This window comes from Callorhinus ursinus, unplaced genomic scaffold (genome assembly GCF_003265705.2).
Source record: "Callorhinus ursinus isolate GAN/ISIS: 27379988/994484 unplaced genomic scaffold, GSC_fseal_2.0 scaffold4, whole genome shotgun sequence".
Classification (NCBI taxonomy): Eukaryota; Metazoa; Chordata; class Mammalia; order Carnivora; family Otariidae; genus Callorhinus; species Callorhinus ursinus.
The window spans coordinates 13,367,930-13,387,238 of NW_027397066.1; the positions used below are offsets into that span (position 1 = coordinate 13,367,930).

Here is a 19,309-nt window from a genome sequence, read left to right on the forward strand (position 1 = left end):
CTTAGCTCCTAGATCGTGACTGACACACTCCCTTGGTCTCGTCCATCTAATATCACAGCTTCAAATGCCAACTCTATGCCCACAGCCTCCAGCTCTCTCTCTCTCTCTCTCTCTCTCTCTCTCTCTCTCTCTCGAACTCCAGACTCAAAATGCATCTGCCCACTGAATATCTGCACTGGGATATTAATAGAGCAAATCTGTTTGTCCAAACTACACTTCTGATACCCCCAGCACAGCTTCTCCTATCCACAGCCTTCTCCAGCACATTTATAAATAACCCGATCCTCCCTTCCGCTCATGTCAAAGACCTTGGGAATCCTCAGTGACTCCTCTCTCTCTCTCTCTCTCTCTCTCTCTCTCACCCTCACATTAAATCAGCCTGTTGACTTGACCTTTAAAATACATGCCTTTATGTGACTTTCTTCTTACCACACCCAGCGCTCCCTCCCTAGATGCTCTATCGTCTCCTGCCTGGATTGCTGCAATTAGCCTCAGGATTATCCTCAGTGCAACAGTCAAAGCAATCTTTGAAAATGTATCTTGTCACTCCTTCACTCCAAATCCCAGCAATGGCTGCCAAAAGTCAAAGCCAAAGTCCTTAAATGGACCACCCAAATTTGCTATTTTCAAACTGTCCACCGAGGCACCCCAGGACAGCATGGTGCATTCACAGGGGCACCACAGGATGGCTTCCTTTTCCGAGGTTAACACGGCAATATCTGACAGACTTGACTCTTGAGTTGTGAGGATCTAACTACTTATAAAACCACTGTTCAGTATTTCCTTTGATGTAAGGCGTCGTGAAAAATTACTAAGACACTAAGGGCACCATGAACCGAGAAGGTTTGGGAATCTGTGCTCCACACGATCATGTCTCTGGTCTCATCTATAGCTGCCCTTCACTCTCCCCACCACTCCACTCTGACACCAAGGCCTCCTCAGCCATGCCTGGCACACTCCTGCCTTGGGGCCTTTGCACTGCCTGGTTCCTTCACCTAAGAAGTGAGAAACACACCTAAAGGAGTGGCTAACTTCTACCCTCCTTTAAGATTTGCTCAAATGTCACCTCCTAACATGAGATCCTCACTCACTGTCTGCCTTAGTCAGCTCTGCTGCCATAACAGAATACCACCGATTGGGTGGCCTAACCAACAGTTTACTTTCTGAAGGGTTGAAGTCCAAGATCAACGTGCAGCTGATTAGGATTCTACTCAGGACTCCTCCTAGCTTGCAGACAGCCACCATCTTGCCATTATCAACTGTAGGGGCGCAGGGCAGGCTGCCCCAAGATTGGCCACTCTGGCATAAAGATTATCTTGAGTTAAAAGTAATTAAAACCCAACGGATTCAAGAAAAGCTCTCTGCTTCCCCTACAACTGCCTAAATTTACACTGGAAAGGAGAGCCTGTAACAGACTCCCCTTCACCTAAGGAACTTATCTGCATAAAAGGGCAACCTTGTTCTCCCAGACATCTCCTCTCACCTCCCTGCCAATGAGCATCTCCTCTTTCTATCGATCCCAAGCCCTACCTTACCTCATGTAAGCTCCCTGTTGCCTCCTTGTCTTTGGAATTTGCTGCCTGTGTGGATTCTCTGTATTTACGCCCCTTAAATTTGATTTCCTCCTGTTAATCTGTCTCATTTCAATTTGATTCTAAGTCCAGCTAGAAGGACCATAGCACAGGGGAAGGCCTTCCTCCCCAACACTTCACGTGGCCTTTCCTCAAAGCAGGTGCACAGAGAGCTCTGTGGTGTCTCCTCTCATAAGGACGTTGATCATACAGATCTGGGCTCCCCCCACCTTATTATTTCATTTCACCTTAATTACTTCTTTAGAGGCCATCTCCAATTACAGCCGCATTGGGGATTCAGGCTTCAACACGGGGATTTGGGGGAGGACATTCAGCCCATCCCACCACCCCACCTGAAACTATAAGCCCCTCCAACCCCAACATTCCTTTACCCACCCACCCCCACCATGCTTTTTTCCCACAGGCTCTACCTTTTTCACATACTCTACTCATACTGTTTCTGGTACACTGTTTAATGTATAGAATGAAACTCTATGAGGGCAGAGGTCTTTTTCTACTTCAGGCACCTGTGTGTCACAGATCAGAGCCTATGACGTAGGAGGCACTCAAAAATTACTTGTTGAGGGCGCCTGGGTGGCTCAGATGGTTGAGCATCTACCTTCGGCTCAGGTCGTGATCCCAGGTCCTGGGATCAAGCCCCGCGTCAGGCTCCCTGCTTGGCGGGGAGCCTGCTTCTCCCTCTCCCTCTACTGTTCCCCCTTCTTGTGCTCTCTCACTTTCTCTGTCAAATAAATAAATAAAATCTTAAAAAAAAAATGACTTGTTGAATGATTAGCTAAAGCATGGGAGAAATCCCCTCTTCCTCACCCCCTTGCTCCTTCTATTCTCTTTGCACATCATGAAGGAAAGAAAAAGAAACACACCTAAATAATCAATCATAAGGCCCGGTTGCCAAGTAGAACGAAATCAGCTCTCCTGAAAGTAATTATACTGCTGGAGAGTCACTTAACTTATGGGACTGTTTCCCCACCTGAAGAACAGAAGCCGTCCATCTTAGGTATAACCAGAACTGATAGGTAATGTTGTGTGCACCACGACAAAACACTGAAGGCTGGGTGACTTGTAAACAGAAATGTATTGCTCACAGCTCTGGAGGCTGGAAGGCCGAGATCAGGGTGCTGACATGGTCAGGTAAGGGCCCTCTTCCAGGTCACAGACTTGGATCTCCACACCGGAAGGGCCAGGGATCTCACAGGAGCTGCTTTTATAAGGGCGTTTTTTTTAATCCTATAAATGGCGGGGGGAGGCAGCGCAAAGGCCCACCTCCTAATACCAACACACTGGGCATGAGGATTTCAACATACGAATTTGGGAGTGAGACAGGGAGGCCACAAACATTCAGACCATAGCACTGGGGGACTCTGAACAAATCAGTCCCACCTTTCTGAGCCCCCACCTTCTTTCCTTGAAAGATACCATCACCTTGAAGCTGTCAGGGAACAAGAATATCCTGCCCCCTTCAAAGGTCCTTCAAGCTGGACTAAGAATCAAATGGACATAAGACAGCCTAACAGAGTATCAAATTTAATAAGACACAATGGGGAATCCACAGACATGGAGACTCCAAAGACAGGCAAAATGACGTACGTAAGTCATCCCGAAGTAAGGAGCAGGGGGTGGCAGTCTGGGTTTTTGAAGGGAAGGCATGTAATTCACAGGCAATAGAAGAGCAGGTATTTGGTAATTAGATGTTTGCCCTGTCATACAGATGGGTCATTCAGATAAAATTTATCTCTGCTAATAACCCTTCTTCTGGGAAAGACCCCCATTTTAGATTCTTCTTTGTAGTTAAGGGAGGGGCAAAAGTTTCTCTCTAGAGGTTTCTCGGGGTGGCCTGCCCTCGGCCCCTACAAGGTACAGTGTAGAGAATCAGAGTCTCCTCAAATAGTTAAATGCAGAATTGCCAAATGGCCAAGCAACCCCACTCTATCCAAAAGAACTGAGAACAGGTACTACATGAATGCTCACAGCAGCCAAAAGGCAGAAATCGTCCTCATTATCTACCAACACGAGTGGATAAACTAATTGTCATGGACACGAACAATGAAACACTGTTCAGCCACAAAAAGGAACGAAGTACGGACACCTGCTCCTTCATGGGTAAGCCTGGAAAACATGCAGAGTGAGAAGCCAGGCACCAAAGGCTGCCCGTTGCAGGATTCCACTCACATGAAATATCCAGAACAGGTCATTTAATAGAGATTGGAAGCAGATTCGCAGTTGCCAGGGCCTGGAGGCACAGGAAACGCAGAGTAACTGTTCAGTGGGGATGGGGTTTAATTTTGGGTAATGAGCGTATTTTGGAACTAGACAGCAGTGGTGGTTAAAGAATACTGTGAACACACTAAATGCTACTTAATTTTCCACTTTAAAATGCTTGATTTTCTTATTTGAATTTTCCCTCAATAAAAATTGTCTTAAAGAATCAAAAAAGGGGCGCCTGAGTGGCTCAGTCAGTGAAGTGTCTGCCTTCAGCTCAGGTCATGATCCCAGGGTCCTGGGATGGAACCCCGCATCAGGCTCCCTGCTCTGGGGGGAGCCTGCTTCTCCCTCTCCCTCTGCCTGCCACTCCCCCTGCTTGTGCACTGTCAAATAAATAAATAAAATCTTTTAAAAGAAAGAAAAAACTTATCTCAGGCTCTGAGTCCACCCCCTTCCCGTGATTGCTGTGCATTCATCTATGACTGTATTTAAGACGTGGCTGATTAAAGAAGACAACACAATAAATGAAGTGCATTTATTAGGAAGATAAACTCCAAATGACCAGAAGTAGTTCTGCTGCACTTTTGGCAACTGCACAGGAAATAAAGGTATCTTAACAGAGTCCACAGGATTTCACTTACATCACAAGAGGAGTTTTAAGGCAGTTCAATTCAAGGCTGCAAAAATGATGTCCGCGACATAAATATCCCATTCAATGATAACCTGGGCCCCCAAAACATCCCTAGTACCAACAAATCTCTGAACTAGTCAGGTCAACAGCCACTGTCCAGGACAGAGAATCCGAGTCTCAAATGCAGTTCGAGATGACGCAGATGCGAGAGGCACCCATTCGATACCTCCTCCTAAACTTTCGTAGCAAACACAGACTGATGGTGCCATCTGCGGGCCTCTGCCCTCATACATCTTTATTTCCCATCAACATTTTATACCGTCCAAGGAGAACAAATGCACATTAGGAGAGAGGAAAAACAGGACTCACTATCTCATACCACAAACAGGATTACAGAAAAAACAGGACCAGACACAGCCACACTGAGATGGACTACTCGTCTGACAGGTCCCAAACAGGCACTGAGATGAAGCTTAAAAATACGCTGGGGTAAGCTCCGTCTTTCCCTCCGTGGTTACCACCTGGATCAGGCTCCCTGAGCTCGGTCGGTTTTTCCCTGTGATCCAGTCGTGGAAGGTTCTAGAACAAAGAAGATCAGCTTTACGGTTTCAAAGCAAAAATCTGGACACGTGCTTCTATTCATTCATATCAGTGGCTGGAGGGAGAGGAAATCAGCAGCAGCTGTGGAAAAAGCCACATAGACACACACCCAGGTCCCCGGGATCTCAGTACTCATTCGAATTTCCAAGTGGCAGGATTCGGCAAGATTTTAACTTTAGAGTTTGTATGATTTTAAGTGACTAAGACTTTAATTAGTTAATTCTAAGAGATAAACATGTGCACAATACTTTATACATTGCTTTATTACTTTCCTAGAAATTTAAAAGAAAAGAAATTCATTTTTTTCTTTTTTAAGTAAACATAAATGGAACACCCACGGCAATGGAAAAAGATACCAAAAAACAGACTATTACAATAAAATATGTCAAATACAGGAATGGGGGGGCATTAATTAGGGAACCCTGCTTGGGGGACTTGGAAAGACCTCCTCTAAGAAGACAGAAATTAAAAAGGACACCGCAAATTCACGAGGTAGAACAAGTAGCTGGTAATTTTTCAAACAAAACATTTACATTTCAGTACATGTTCTCCCTGGACAATCCACCAGCTAGGACTCTGCACCTTCATTAACTGGGAAGCATGCAGGAGATCCTGGGATATTCTTCAGTGCTGATCAGTAACCTGCTAGACCAGAGCTGATGTTTAATGTCAAGTCATTCGAGGGCCCACTCTTGACAGCTGAACAAGCTGAGGGCAGTAATTACATGGACCCAAAGACCGAAGCACTGCTGAGACTCCCTGAAATACCATCCATGACCCTTCTCTGGGGCCGGGCAGGGCTTAGGGAAGGTTCTGAAGGAGACCAGTTGAGGCTGGATGTGTTGGGGCCCGTGTGTTACTTATGCATGTGTCAAACTATCTTCCTCAGTGGTCTGCAGTAGACGAGGGAGAACACTCAAAGCACAATTTATACCAATCTGCCAGGTGAGTTTTCAAATCCCCCAAGTGGTGTCACGATTTCTGGAACAAAGGACGGCTATCCCAGCCACCCTCTGTGGATCTACGGTTTGGCCCTAATTCAGACACGTGACCCCAGGTGTTCCATCTAGAACCTGGGTCATAGATGTTGTTGGGAAGGATTGGCTTTTAAAAAAAGAAACTTAAAGGCAAAACCCAATTCAAACATTGGGAGGCAGAAAGAACTACGGGCCTCGTTAAGACCACAGGCTCTGCAGCCACACTACCTGGCTCAAATCTTGGCTCTGCTACGTGATCTTAGGCACGTTCCTTAGCCCTCCTGCCCCCATGCCTCCAAGTCCCCAAACCTTAAATAAAGATGAAAGCACCCCCCCCACCCACTGACTTGCTATGAACATTACATAAGGTAACAGTCAAGTGTTTAAAATGGTGCCTGGCACATAACAAGGGCTACCTAAAACTAGTTCCAAACATCATATAAAGTCCCCGCTATCTCTCGATTGAGTTCAAATGAGATGTAACCTTGGGCCAGAAGCACATTCCCAAACTCGGCACACGCAGGCACTGGGGGGCGGGGAAGGTCAGCCCCAGCTTGGTGAGGGCAAGGATTGCACCTTATTCATGTCCCTGTCCCAGGGCCCAGCACAGCACCTGGCCCACAGTGGGTGCTCGGGGAGTATGTGCCTACTACACAGAGGGCTTAGGGACTTGAGATCTAGACACACTCAACAGGGTGAGAACGCTCACTCTTTGTCTGTGATCTTCAAATGCCACCCATATTCACAAAGGGGTGAATGAGATTTGGGGAACATAGGACACTTTCTGTAGGCCCGTGGCTCAGCACTAATTCAGACACGGGAGCCCACATGAAGTGCTATAGATCAGCATCTTACCCCCACACTGCTGCTCCTTGTTAGCAGAGACAACGACATTAACAGGAGCGCAGGTTTACGGAGCAGTTACTGCATGGGTCAGACATTGTGCCAAGCCAAGCGCTTCCACACGTAATCCTCCTAATAATTATGAAGGACCCCATTATACAGACGGGGCAACTGAGGCCTGGAGCAATGAGACAACATGCTCAGGCTGGTCAGCTCGAGATTCAGCATCAGCACTATCAAGGCCTCTCTGAGATTCACACTGATGTGGGGCACCCCCTCGGGGGCCTGGTGGCCTCACAGAGCCACGTGTTAGCCAAGAGAACATGGCTTGTCCCCTAGTCTGTAAAAGGCAGACAACTGAGGCAAACAGGTGCCAATATTATGACATCATGTCAATACTCACTCGACCAGGAACTCCAAGGGCGTCCAGGAACTGAAGTCGGCCTCAGGCATGGATTTCCTGTTCATCGGGGTATCCAGGGTCACCCTGCGGGGCACAGACACAGGCTTGTCATGTGTCCCTGCTGGTTCTCAGAATTATAGCTGCCTCATCCTCCTTGGCCGGGAAAACACACCAAGAGTCTCCGACCCCGGGCCGGCCGCACGTACACGGACAGGGCGATCCCGTGAGGACGGTCAGAGGGAAGCCAGGGAGTGCTCCACACTTACAGACAGCACGTCTGAGCCTAACTCAGGGAGCTGCTTCATGACTCACCCTTCAGGCAGACAGGAACAAAATGAAAGAGACTTTTTTAAAAACACAGTCCTGCCTTTTCTTAAATACAGTCTCTATGAAGTAAACCACTCTGCTGTTTACATCTTTATTCGCTCCCTAAAATGTAGCTGACTCACCTCTCAGGATTTTTTTAAGGGTAGTAATAATAATATTCCTTTAAATATGGGGAAAATACAGTCTCATCCTTCATTTTTGTGGCTGTCTTCTATGAAACCTTATGATTCCCAGGAAAACACAGAATTCAGACAGGTATGACTCTCCCAAGAACATTCAGGCCTAGGCAATCATTCAAAACAGCTGGCGGAGCAGGTCACAGACTCACAGAGGCTCACAAGCGAACAGGAACCAGAAATCCCAGGACCCTCGCAGTCCCAACGTCCGCTTTATAGGACTGCGGGCAAGAGGCAAGCCAGCTGGTGCTGGCATCCTTCCAGCAGGAAGGACCTCTATCTCCAAAGCAGCTGCCTTGCCGGGGACAGCCGACTAGGGACCTTCCCCCTGGTCACAAACAGGAACGAAACCCAGTCTCCTCAGACCCCGTCCCCCCACCACACACACACGCACACGCACACACACACACACACACACACACACACTAAACACAATCTCTCTTCCACTGGCCTTATAATGACCTGAAAGAACTAAACCTATTACAATAAAATGTTTAGGCTACTTTTAATAAGGAGGGACAGAGGGACGGAGAGAGGGAAGGAAAAAAAAAAACCAGAAAGAGGCCAGACAGACAGACCCACCCATCAGCCAGTCAACCATTCTGGACAGCCCAGGGATACTCCCAACTTCTGAAGAAGCATCTTCAGGGCCTCTGGCGAATTCTAGAAGCCAAGATGACAGCACACACAAGTCCCTGGCGGAAAGCTAACTCAAATGTTAACTGTGGGCAATGAGGCAGAGATGGGCAGGGAACGGGCAGCCCCCAGCACTTACGGGAGCACAGTGATGGCCGCGGAGCCGGAAGGCATGCCGCTGTTCTTCCCGGCGAGGCTCTGGCAGAGCTGATGAACAGCGCCCTTGGCCATGCCGTAGCCGATCATCCCTGGGAAAACAGGGAGAAAACAGTTCAGTGACCAGTGGCCGTCATAAGCGTGTCCAGAGACCGCCACGCCAGTCTGGGAGGAAAGGAAGGAATGGACACCTGTAGAGAGAAAATGCACCTGTTATTCACCCCACAGTTCACATTTATCATAAAAACCATGAGGCCGATCTTATTTTTACTGCTGAGCAAACGGAGGCACGGACAGGGTGCGTAAGGCGCCACCCAGGCTCACAAACGGACTTGCACCATGGTTAAAGGCCAGGCAAGAGCTGTGTCTAAACCCTCAGATCTGTAAATGCTTGCGGGCGAGATGGAGCAGTCATCTGGAGTGCAGTCTGCCCAAGTTCAAATCCCAGCTCTTCCGCTCACCACTCAAGAAATCGCAGGCAAGTTTTCAAAACCTAATCCTGTTACCCCATCTGGAAAATGGGGAGAAAGTACTTAACTGTGGGTTCGGCACAGGACAGGCGCTCAGTACATATTTCCCGTCAAATTAACAGAAGTAACGTGCCCTGGAGTGCCACTCACTGTTTATAAAGTATAGCAGTTGAACAACTTTCACGTGAGGATACACACCACCTATTACTCTTCCTTTCCTCCCGCCAGTCAGTAAATATTTGCTGACTGAAGCAAGGCATGCCTTTTACTCGGACAGGTTTCCATTTGTCCCACGGACAGGTGGCAGGAACCCAGTCTCTCTCCCCCACAGCACCCAACTGTGGATTCTCACTAACCAACAACAAAGAAGCAAGGTTAGTTGCTGTAAATGCCTCTCCTCCTTCAGAAAACCACTGTTTCTTTTGGAGATCAGCAGCCTCCTTAGAAAACCCCAGCACACATGCTATTGAAGGTGTAACAGATGAGGAGGCATCGAAGGCCCAGGGGACGTGGGGACCACAGCCCAGCTGTGGAACCAATCACTGAACTCTCCAACAGCAACCTTGAATTGCAAAAGAGGGTCAAGGTCTCAAAGAGTTATTTAGAAGCACAAGAAGATTTCACCATCTCTGGCTTCTCTGTCTCATCGGGGGAAGGAAGCCAACAGTGATATAAAGATCTAACAAACTCTGCATGATTAAAATTAACCAGCGCACGAATCTTATGCACGCAACCCCAGGCCCCAGCAGACATCTAGGGCCCCCTCCCCATTCCACTCAAACAACACAACGAAGAAAGAAACAAGCAACCAGCAACAAGCTACCAGGGACCCTAATGACTTAATTCCACAGGATTCTACACAATGTGGATAAGGGGATCATTTGCAAGATGCGAAAAAATGCATTCACGGAAAAGATACTTTCCTTTTAATTATTAAAATGATCAGTGTAGTCCCTAAAGACTAATTTCCAAACACAACACAGATCCCTAAATGGTAAACAAGTGATCACCTTCTTTCCCATAGTTTATCCACCAGGAGACGGTCTACAAATACAAGCTTGGACTCAGGAGCGGGGGATGAGGGGGAAGCTTCTGAGTACTTTTCCAAGAGAAAACTTTCCAGTTTTGAACAACCGTTCTTGTGCTTGAAGGACCGACCACTAAGCCCGTTCGTCATTTACTTCTGGATTATACATAGATCTCCCCAGATCACTCTGGAAACTGAATCAAAGTTGAAAGACTTCATGACTCAAATAAATTTAACAACATCTAACTAAGAACTTAAAGATGAGCAAGCTTATTAATATATGAAGCAGAAATAGCTGGGCTTTTAAAGTCAGTCTGGAATATATAATAATAAAAGTTCACACTGACTAGTGACTCTATTTTTTTTTTTAATTTTATTTATTTATTTCAGAGAGAGAGAGAGAATGAGAGATAGAAAGCACGAGAGGGAAGAGGGTCAGAGGGAGAAGCAGACTCCCCGCCGAGCAGGGAGCCCGATGTGGGACTCGATCCCGGGACTCCAGGATCATGACCTGAGCCGAAGGCAGTCGTTCAACCAACTGAGCCACCCAGGCGCCCCTGACTAGTGACTCTATTAATCTTTCTAAGCCATTTACATCCATTAAGATATTTACAAGTCACAACCACCATATAGAGGAGGCACTATCATTTATACCCATTTTACAGATGACAAAACTGAGGCCCAGAGAGGTTAAATAATTGGCCAAGTATCACACAAGAAGTGGCCAAACCACAACAGAAAACCAACCAGTGTGGTTCCAGAACTTGCAGTCTTAACCAGTATCCACAACTATAACTAAAAAAAGATACTTAAAAGCCAAAATAAAGGAAGAGATTGTTTTGTCCTTTAGAAAAATCGGTCTTTTGGTCACAGGGTTTTCTTTTTTAAATGGCAAGCTATTTACTCATTTCTCTACTCACTTTCTAGTGCCTCTGCTCTATGTCACCTTTAATAAAAATCAGATCTCAACCAAACTAACACCTAACATTGACCCACTGTAACTGCTGCAAGAGCCATGGACGTGTAAGATCACATGCTCCAAGACATCTAATAAGAAAATGAGTGGCAAGAAGTTGTTAATTTGTAAGAGACTCACACTTTAGTGACTTACACTAAAATTGAAAAAGGTGCTCAGGGTCTCTACCACTTACTGAAAGCCCCCTCCCCAAAACAACCTCCGTTCCTTTTTTTAAGAGCTTCCTTAGGTGGCGGAGGTAGACACCTTCTGCATCCCTGCGCTGTCCCGCAGCCCACTTAAATTTCATCAGCCTTACCCCAAAGGTATGGGTTGACTTGTACCCCCAAAATTCACATGCTGGAGTCCTAACCTGCGGTACCTCAGAATGTGATTGTATTTGGAGACAAGGTCTTTAATGGGGTCATGAAATTAAAATGAGGTCTTTGGGCCCTAAAGCAATCTGACTGGTGTCCTTACAAGAAGAGGGGATCAAGACACAAACCCACACAGAGGGAAGACCACAAGAGGACAAAGGGAGCAGGCGCCAACTGCAAGCCAAGGAGAGAGGCCTCAGAAGACACCAACCCTGCAGCACCTCCGTCTCAGGCTTTCCGGCCCCTGGGATCCGTGAGAAAATAGGTTTCTGTGTTTAAGCCCCCGAGGCCATGGGCCGTTGTCATGGCAGCCCCAGGAAACACTGAGGGAAGTAAAAACGCCAAGGAAAACCCCCACCTGTGTGACGCAGGAGAACAAACACGCAATTTAGAAATGATCAGGGTTTTGGATCTGCAGCTCACTGGCGACATCACGACCAGTTACTTCCCCGCTCTAAGTTCTAGTCTGCTTCCCTGTAAATGGAAAAGGTAAGAACCAACCACCTCAGGAGTAAATGAGAATATACGCCAAAGGGAAAGAGTGGCTGTAAGAGGGCTCGGCCCGCACTGGGCACTGTCTACACATCCGTGCCTCCAAACCTCACAGCTACACTTCGGGGAGGCGTTACCGTCACTCATGATGAAAGAAACGACAGCAGAATTTGGTCAAAGACATCAAATCATCTGTTCAAAGCCCCTCAGCTCAGGTGAAGAATCCACAGCTAGCTTCCCTTACTCTACAGCCCCCACCATTTCCAGAGACTGAGCAGCTCCCCAGGGGCACACGGACACCGTACGATGACAATAAAACTTGTTAATATTAACTGATTAATATCTAGCTCAGCACCCAATAAAACTTGTTAATATTAACTGATTAATATCTAGCTCAGCACCCAATAAAACTTGTTAATATTAACTGATTAATATCTAGCTCAGCACCACGCATTCCCTGGGTGGATCCCAGATAAAGGAAGCGGGTGGGAGTGCCAGATTACAGGACTCTGTCCCCACCACCAGCATGAAGACAGTGCACGCAGAAGGGTCAGGAGTCCTTCCCCTAAAAAGATCCAGGCCTCAAGGAAGCAAACTCCACCCAGCTGTACAGCATCTTGGAGGGTGAAGGGCTCCCAGGTCCCTGACCTCAGAAATCACCCAGCAGCCCAGGGGGGCAAGGGTGAGCGCTCCCATTTCACAGACTGGGAAATGAAGGCCTACCAGGAGTCCCGTCAAGGGCGGCCTTGGCACCAGCCAAGGTCAGGAGGCCTCCTTCCTTGAGGTGCTTGGTAGCCAGGTGGCTGGAGATGGTCGACGTCCACATGCTTTGCTTCCACATCAGGTCACAGTTTTTAAAGAGAGCTGGGCAGAGAAAGAACAACCCGTGAGCTCAGCATTCACAGGGAAGACACTGGAAGGTGAGCTCCAGTCATGGCATCCACTGAGGAAGCCCAGACAGCCACCCGTACCCTCCCAGTCCCTGGTTACAAGGTCCAGTCCAAACAGTACAGGGCCCGCAGTCAGAGAGACTCAGGTTCGAATCCGGACCGTGTGCTGACCCGGGTCTCAGCTTCCTCACCTGATAACAAATACACCGGACTGGCTCTAACTCAAAAATTGTTCTACTTTATGAAGGGCATGAGACTCGGAAGAAGAACCCATATGTCTAAGTCAGGCTTTACCTGGGATAAAAATGTGAGGGACTAGTACTGCATGGACATAAAGAGGGATTTTATAGAGCTACCTTTTTTATGGCTGAAAGTTTAACACCAGCTTTAAAGACTTTTTAAAAGAAAGCTGATATAACAACCATTTCACGCTTACTTTTCACCCTCTGGCCTTGCCTGAGACATGTGGGGAATAAGTGCTAACGTACATCACATCACCGGCTGGGCAAGACACCCGTAATCCAGACAGAAAGGCCTCCTGATACAGGAGGACGGGTCTTCAGGAGCTGATAACCAAGGTTCGGCATTTCCCGGCTACCAAGGACTAGATCAAAAAAAACTCACCAATTCTTGTTCCCAAAACACACAAAAGGCCATCAGGGTGTTTTGCTAATCTGATCACCCCACAAAATACCAACTTTACGTGTAAATGATTTCATAGAGAATCAATTCCTTTTTACATAGCTTTGACTGATCAACACAGAAGGAATGATAGAATTTAAAAACCACAGACTCAGGCAGAGATTATCAATGGAGGCTTAAAACCATTAGGTTTGGGGAATTTGAGACCTTCAAGGTGCTTAGAAATAGAACATTCACACACAGTGCCAAAGTAGCATCCCACAATCACTTACTAATTACAAACAGAAAAATGTACCTTCACAATGAAAGTCTGTCACCACCACCTTAACCAAGCACCCAACTTGGCATCACTGTGGATGGGTACGGTGATCTGACACCATTAAGTATCCCAACATAATGTCACATGAAGCACACATGCCTCAGGAAGAACGCTCACCTCCAAACTACTTAACCTGAATCTAAGTAAGTCTCTCGATCTAAATTCTAGTTCACAGGAAATACCACAGACAAGGGAACAAGGTAAGTGATGCCTTAAAGAAAGTAGAATAGATAGTCTATGGGAAAAGTACCCTGAACTCACCAAGTCTATCACAGAAAAAAAAAAAAAAATTCTAGATTAAGAGACTAAAAATAACAAAATGCAATGCACAAACCCTGACTGGAATATTTAGGTGGGAAAAAAAAAAAAAAAAACAATGATACAAGATTTGGAATAAATTGGGGAATTTGAATACAGCCTGAGTATCATTAATCTTATAGAATTATTATCAGTTTTCTTAGGTATGGTAATGGTATTATGAGAATGTAGGAGAATGGGTTGACTCCCTGAGATGCATGCCGAAGGACGGCGAAATGTCAACTTACTTTCAAATGGTTAACAAAAAAATACACACGCAGGATACACACGCACCAGAAAGCAAGAGAGGGCGAGTCCAGCAATGTTAGTTACTGAATCTAGATAGAGGGCACAGGGTGTTCAAGAACTGTTCTTTCAACTTCTCTGTATGCTTGAAAATTTTCATAATAAGTTGAAAAATGTACAGAGCTTTATTTTAAGTAACCATTTTTTATTTATTTGAGTGAGAGAGTAAGCGAGAGACAGAACACGAGCAGAGGTGGGGGGGGCAGGGAGAGGGAGGAGCGGACTTCCCGTTGAGCAGGGACCCTGAGATCATGACCTGAGCCTAAGGCAGGCACCCAACCGACTGGGCCACCCAGGCGCCCCCGTACTCAGCTTTAATACCTCACGCATCCCCCAGCTCCCAGCAAGAGGCCCTGAAAGATTAGGGGGGAAACAATGCTGATTTCATTCTTCTTCTATTCTAAACTTCAAACTCAACATCCCTCTCCCCTCACCCCCTTTACGGGAAGTTTTTCATCTGTCACATGGGAGGTTAATCCCTACCTCACAGAGCTACTGCAAAGATTCTAGGAGAAATACAGAAAACATCTGGCCTGGCACACAGGATGGACCCAGTCCGTGCCGGCTGGACAAAGAGCAGAGTGGAATGATTGATTAACGCAGGAAAGGACTCACACTTGGATTTGGCATTGCCCCCAGCCCAGCCTCCGGCCACACAGAGGATCGCGTCCACCTTCTCTTCACCTAAGAGCTTTCCGACCTCAGCAGTCACCTTAAACGAAAGGGACAAAAAGGTGCATAAACCATCACGTAAACCTAAACAGGCTAACATCCTTACAGACACCTCCGTTTATTTCTCATGTCATTTTAAAGTCAGTTAACAGCACCTGGCAATTAACACTTTGAAAAATTAGATGCAGGACCAATCTACAACAAGCATTTTGGATAGAGAAGCCCAACTACATTTCAATGTGATTTTTATAAAGCAATCTAGAGTCTTCTTTGGAACATCCTGAAGGGTTGGGACATAAGCATGTCTGGAATAAAACAATTAGTAAAGAAAAGTAGGAGAAGGCTTTAAAAAAATTCACTGTGGAGCGCCTGGGTGGCTCAGTCGTTAAGCGTCTGCCTTCGGCTCAGGTCATGATCCCAGGGTCCTGGGATCGAGTTCCGCATCGGGCTCCCTGCTCTGCGGGGAGCCTGCTTCTCCCTCTCCCACTCCCCCTGCTTGTGTTTCTGCTCTCGCTGTGTCTCTCTCTGTCAAATAAATAAATACAATCTAAAAAAAATAAATAAATAATAAAAAGTAAAAAAATTCACCGAGAACTTCACTGCCCACAGCTAACCTTTTGGTATATTTCTTTCCAGACTTTCTTCACGCATCACAGAATCATAATTTGAGATAATCAATTCTTTTCTCCCCTCAATACAAAAATCCCTTTAAGTACAACTCCAAATCAAAATGCCAATGAGAAATTACATTTTTTAAAAAGAACAAAAAATAATCAACTATACTTCAATTAAAAAAAATACAGTCAATGGCAAAATGTTGGTAAATATAGGTACGTGGTGTTCATTTCTCTCTCTACTTCTGTTTGAAATTTTTAAGTGGTGAAAATATACACATGTCCTTTTGTTACAATTTATTAAAACAAAAAGAACCCATCACCCACCCCCTCCCCAGGGTCTCCCTGCCACAGTGCTTGGGAAGGTGGGGGGCCTTTTCTGGAATTACCTGGTCAGCCTGCTCCGTAAATGAGTCTGTCATTTTAACTACAACACTTGCACTGGCCTCTTCGTTCTCCACCACATCGATGCTGGCAACCCACTGGCATGAAAGAGAAAACAGCTTTGGTCAAGAGACAGTAAGTTGTAATTCCATTAAAGATCCACACCCTGAGATGCGGGCAGTGGAGACAGGTAAGAGACTTAAAAGAAAACCCACTAGAGAAAGGATCTCACTCCTGACCTCTCGTCATCCTTACAGGGACATCTGGCTTCGGTCAGCCTACCCGTTACCGAGCCCCAGCCCAGCCCATCTGCCTCCAAACACCTCACCTTCCTCCTCCCCTCTCCCTTCTGAAGCCAAACCCTGCACCTCCAGAGACGCCTAGACCAGGGGTCTGCAAAAATCTTGGTATGTAAAGGGCCAGATATTTTGCTGGCTATGTGGTCTGTGTTGGAAGACTCAGATCTGCTACTTTAACCAGCCACAGACAGTATAGAAAAATGAAAGGAAGTGGCTATGTTCCAATAAAACTTCAGGCACTAAAACTCCAGAAATGTGAATTTCATGTAATTTTCACATGTCACAAACTACTATTCTTTTGATTTTTTTTTTCCCCATTTAAAAAATGTGAAACCATTCTTAGATCTTGGGCTGTACAAAAACTGATGGCAGGCCAGATTCGGCCCTCGGAGGACTAGAGTTTTCAGACCCCTGCCCTCCAGCACAGAGGGACGGCTTTGGGTCCTCATCCTGCAAACCAGTGCCTTTCTCATGGGAGTTAACAATTAACAGGGTTAGTGTGACCATTAACTGCAAAAAGCTCCTGGCAGAGGTGACACCCAGTTCCAGGGCCCCAAGGTCTATGGGCCCCGGAGATAAATATCTCTACCACAAGCTTTGAAGAACACAGCATTCATTCAAGAACATTCACTACTTCTTTGTCACCAGCCACGGGGGATACAGACACAAAGAAAAGGTTGTATCCCAGCCCCTCCCAGAGCTCCTACAAATGAAGAGATAGGGCGGGGGAGACAGGTAAATCAGCGTGCCAGATTCTGCCAAGTGTCTCCCCCAGGGGAACCCACAGGCCTCACCTCTGGAATGCATGGATACCAAGAGAATCCACTACATTCAAGTTTGGGGAAGAGTAAATGAAATTAAGAGTATGTAGGAATACAGTGCCTAGCTTGCGGCCAGCACTCCTTACATGTTCCCACTCCCACCCCTGCAGACTCTGGAAGATGCCTCAAAACAGTCCTTCCAAGTTCAGAGTAGGAAGCCAGTGGTGTGTTTAGAATCCCTTAGCAGGCCTATACCAGGTTCTGACCCAGAAGGAAACCCTCTCTCCCTGGTTCCTGGGCACCCTGGGTACTAACTAAACCCCTGAGGGGAAGCTCCCCAGAGCTTCGAGCACATTTTTGTGCTGGGACAGATGCAGCTGAGAAGACACAGGGCGGAGTCTCCACCAGGAAGGCGCGGAGCCCTGCCTGGTGGCTGGGGTCAGGGTCTCTGACCATAGGTCAGTTCCACTGCTACTTGTTCCCTGCAAGGAGCAATACCTGATTATGCAAAGTAGTTGAAATTGTCTTTGCAAAACGAAGAAGCCACCAGCATTTGTGGGGCTGAGCCTTCAAAATATCAGGTGCAAGGCTGGCTGAAGAAGGAACGGGGTAATTATAGTAATACTGATAGCTAACATTTCAACAGCTTTTACCAGAAGTCAGGTACTTTACAACCACATCAACGATCCCGTTCAATCCGCACAATCCCCTAAGGGGTAAATACTAACATTATCCCCATTTTACAGATGGAAACTGAGGTTCAAGGGCGTTAAGCAGTAAGTTCACGATTATAGAACTAGTAACCCACGCCAGGCGGTCAAATTCCAGAGCCTCCTTCTCACTGTCTCTCCCTGTACCCTCAAGCCCGTTCCCCTTCATCCCCCTCTGGAATTCTCCCCGGAGCCATACCCGACTTTCTAGGCCTGGCAGAGACGGAGCGAGCAGCCCCATCCCCCACCTCCTTGCAGAGCACAGGCCCGGCACCTAGGGCGCGGCGTGGGCACGCACTCGTAGCCAGGAACCACCTGTGCATGCTCGTGCAAGCACTCACGTCTGGGGGTGCCCAGGGGCCCCGGCTTTATCCAGTCGGCCGTCCCGAGCTGCACGGGTAGGCCCCTCAGCTCCCCAATCACCAGCGTTACCGCCCGCCCCAGCTGGCGGAGACCCGTCCGTATTACCCAGTTGCGGGCCCGGAACGCCTGCACGCATCGCGAGCCCAGCGCGCCCCTGCCGCCGTACACCAGCACCCGGCGCGCCTCGCCTGCTGCCGCCGCCATCCTGCTCCTCCCGGCCGTTTCCCGAAGCTCCGAAGGCCCCGAGCCCGAACGCCGCGCCCCGGATCGCCCGGCCCCGCCCCGGCCGGCCCACCCACCCGGCCAAGAGGGACCGCGCGGCCGCGGATCCCGAGCGGATCTCGCGCGGGACCCGCTGCTGCCGCCTAGCGCGCGGCCAAGCTGGACGAGCACCGACACCCTGCAGGTGCACCCGCAGAGCCCCCGCGGCCCGCTGGCCTGCAGGTGCCGGGCACCCGGGGCGTGCAGGGCGTGGGGCTAAGGGTGGGGAGGGTGGAGAGCAGGTGTGCGCTCACAATGCTGAGAGTCCACTGGGGAGACAGCACAAACCACGTATATATTTTACCTTTAAATAAGAGTGCAGGCTCTGAAGCTCGACTGTCTGGCTTCCCTGTTTAATAACTGGGTGGCCCTAAGCAATTCACTTAACTGCTCTGTGCCTCAGGCTCCCCTCGGTAAAATGGGAATACTAATGGTTTGTCCTCCTAGGGTTTTGGAAAGGATTTTAAAAAAATAATACTAGAGTATTAGACTACATGCTGCGTGGCTAGAGGTAGGGGCTCAATAAATGCCGATTGAGCATTATTAGTATTATTATTTTTGCCAGTACTTCTGTTACAATCACTGCACTTCTTAGAGAGTGTGAGTTTACAAGAAAAAAATGCCCGGGTCTGTTAGGAGGGGCAGTGGGTACCATTTGGTGGGGCTTAACTGTGGACCTTTAACATTCCGGACAAAAGGAGTCTTACATACAGTCACAGAGGCCCAAAAACATTATTATAGGACTCACATCTTGAACTGTGTCTCTTCCAGACCAAAGGCCTGTTGTGCCATGTGGAGTCATATTTTTTAGAACTCCTGTAATAATTTTCGTGGGTTTTTTGTTGTTGCTGTTGTTGTTTTAAAAGCATTAATTTGTAAAGTGTTAAACATTTAAAATACAGTATACTACAATTTTTGTATCACTGT

General features: G+C 47.4%; 1 protein-coding gene across 1 annotated transcript; it reads right to left on the bottom strand.

The window, feature by feature from the left end:
* Nucleotides 1-4,315: 4,315 nt before the first annotated feature.
* QDPR (quinoid dihydropteridine reductase) lies at nucleotides 4,316-18,400 on the bottom strand. The gene is made up of 7 exons (XM_025887664.2): nucleotides 18,227-18,400; nucleotides 15,994-16,086; nucleotides 14,934-15,030; nucleotides 12,588-12,728; nucleotides 8,527-8,635; nucleotides 7,249-7,332; nucleotides 4,316-5,004 (listed from the first exon to the last, which is right to left on the bottom strand). The coding sequence occupies exons 1-7, from the start codon at nucleotides 18,323-18,325 to the stop codon at nucleotides 4,899-4,901; spliced, it is 729 nt and encodes a 242-aa protein (XP_025743449.1). The 5' UTR covers nucleotides 18,326-18,400; the 3' UTR covers nucleotides 4,316-4,898.
* Between the last annotated feature and the right edge of the window lie 909 nt (nucleotides 18,401-19,309).

Bases quoted from the DNA above. Each gene is read 5' to 3' on its own strand.
- QDPR (XM_025887664.2), bottom strand. From the start codon at position 18,325: ATGGCGGCGGCAGCAGGCGAGGCGCGCCGGGTGCTGGTGTACGGCGGC. The intron at 8,636-12,587 runs GTAGGCCTTCAT...CTGTTTTCCCAG, and splicing joins CGCCCTTGACGGGACTCCTG to GGATGATCGGCTACGGCATG. The intron at 5,005-7,248 runs GTGAGTATTGAC...TCTTTGTTCTAG, and splicing joins CCCTTGGAGTTCCTGGTCGA to AACCTTCCACGACTGGATCA.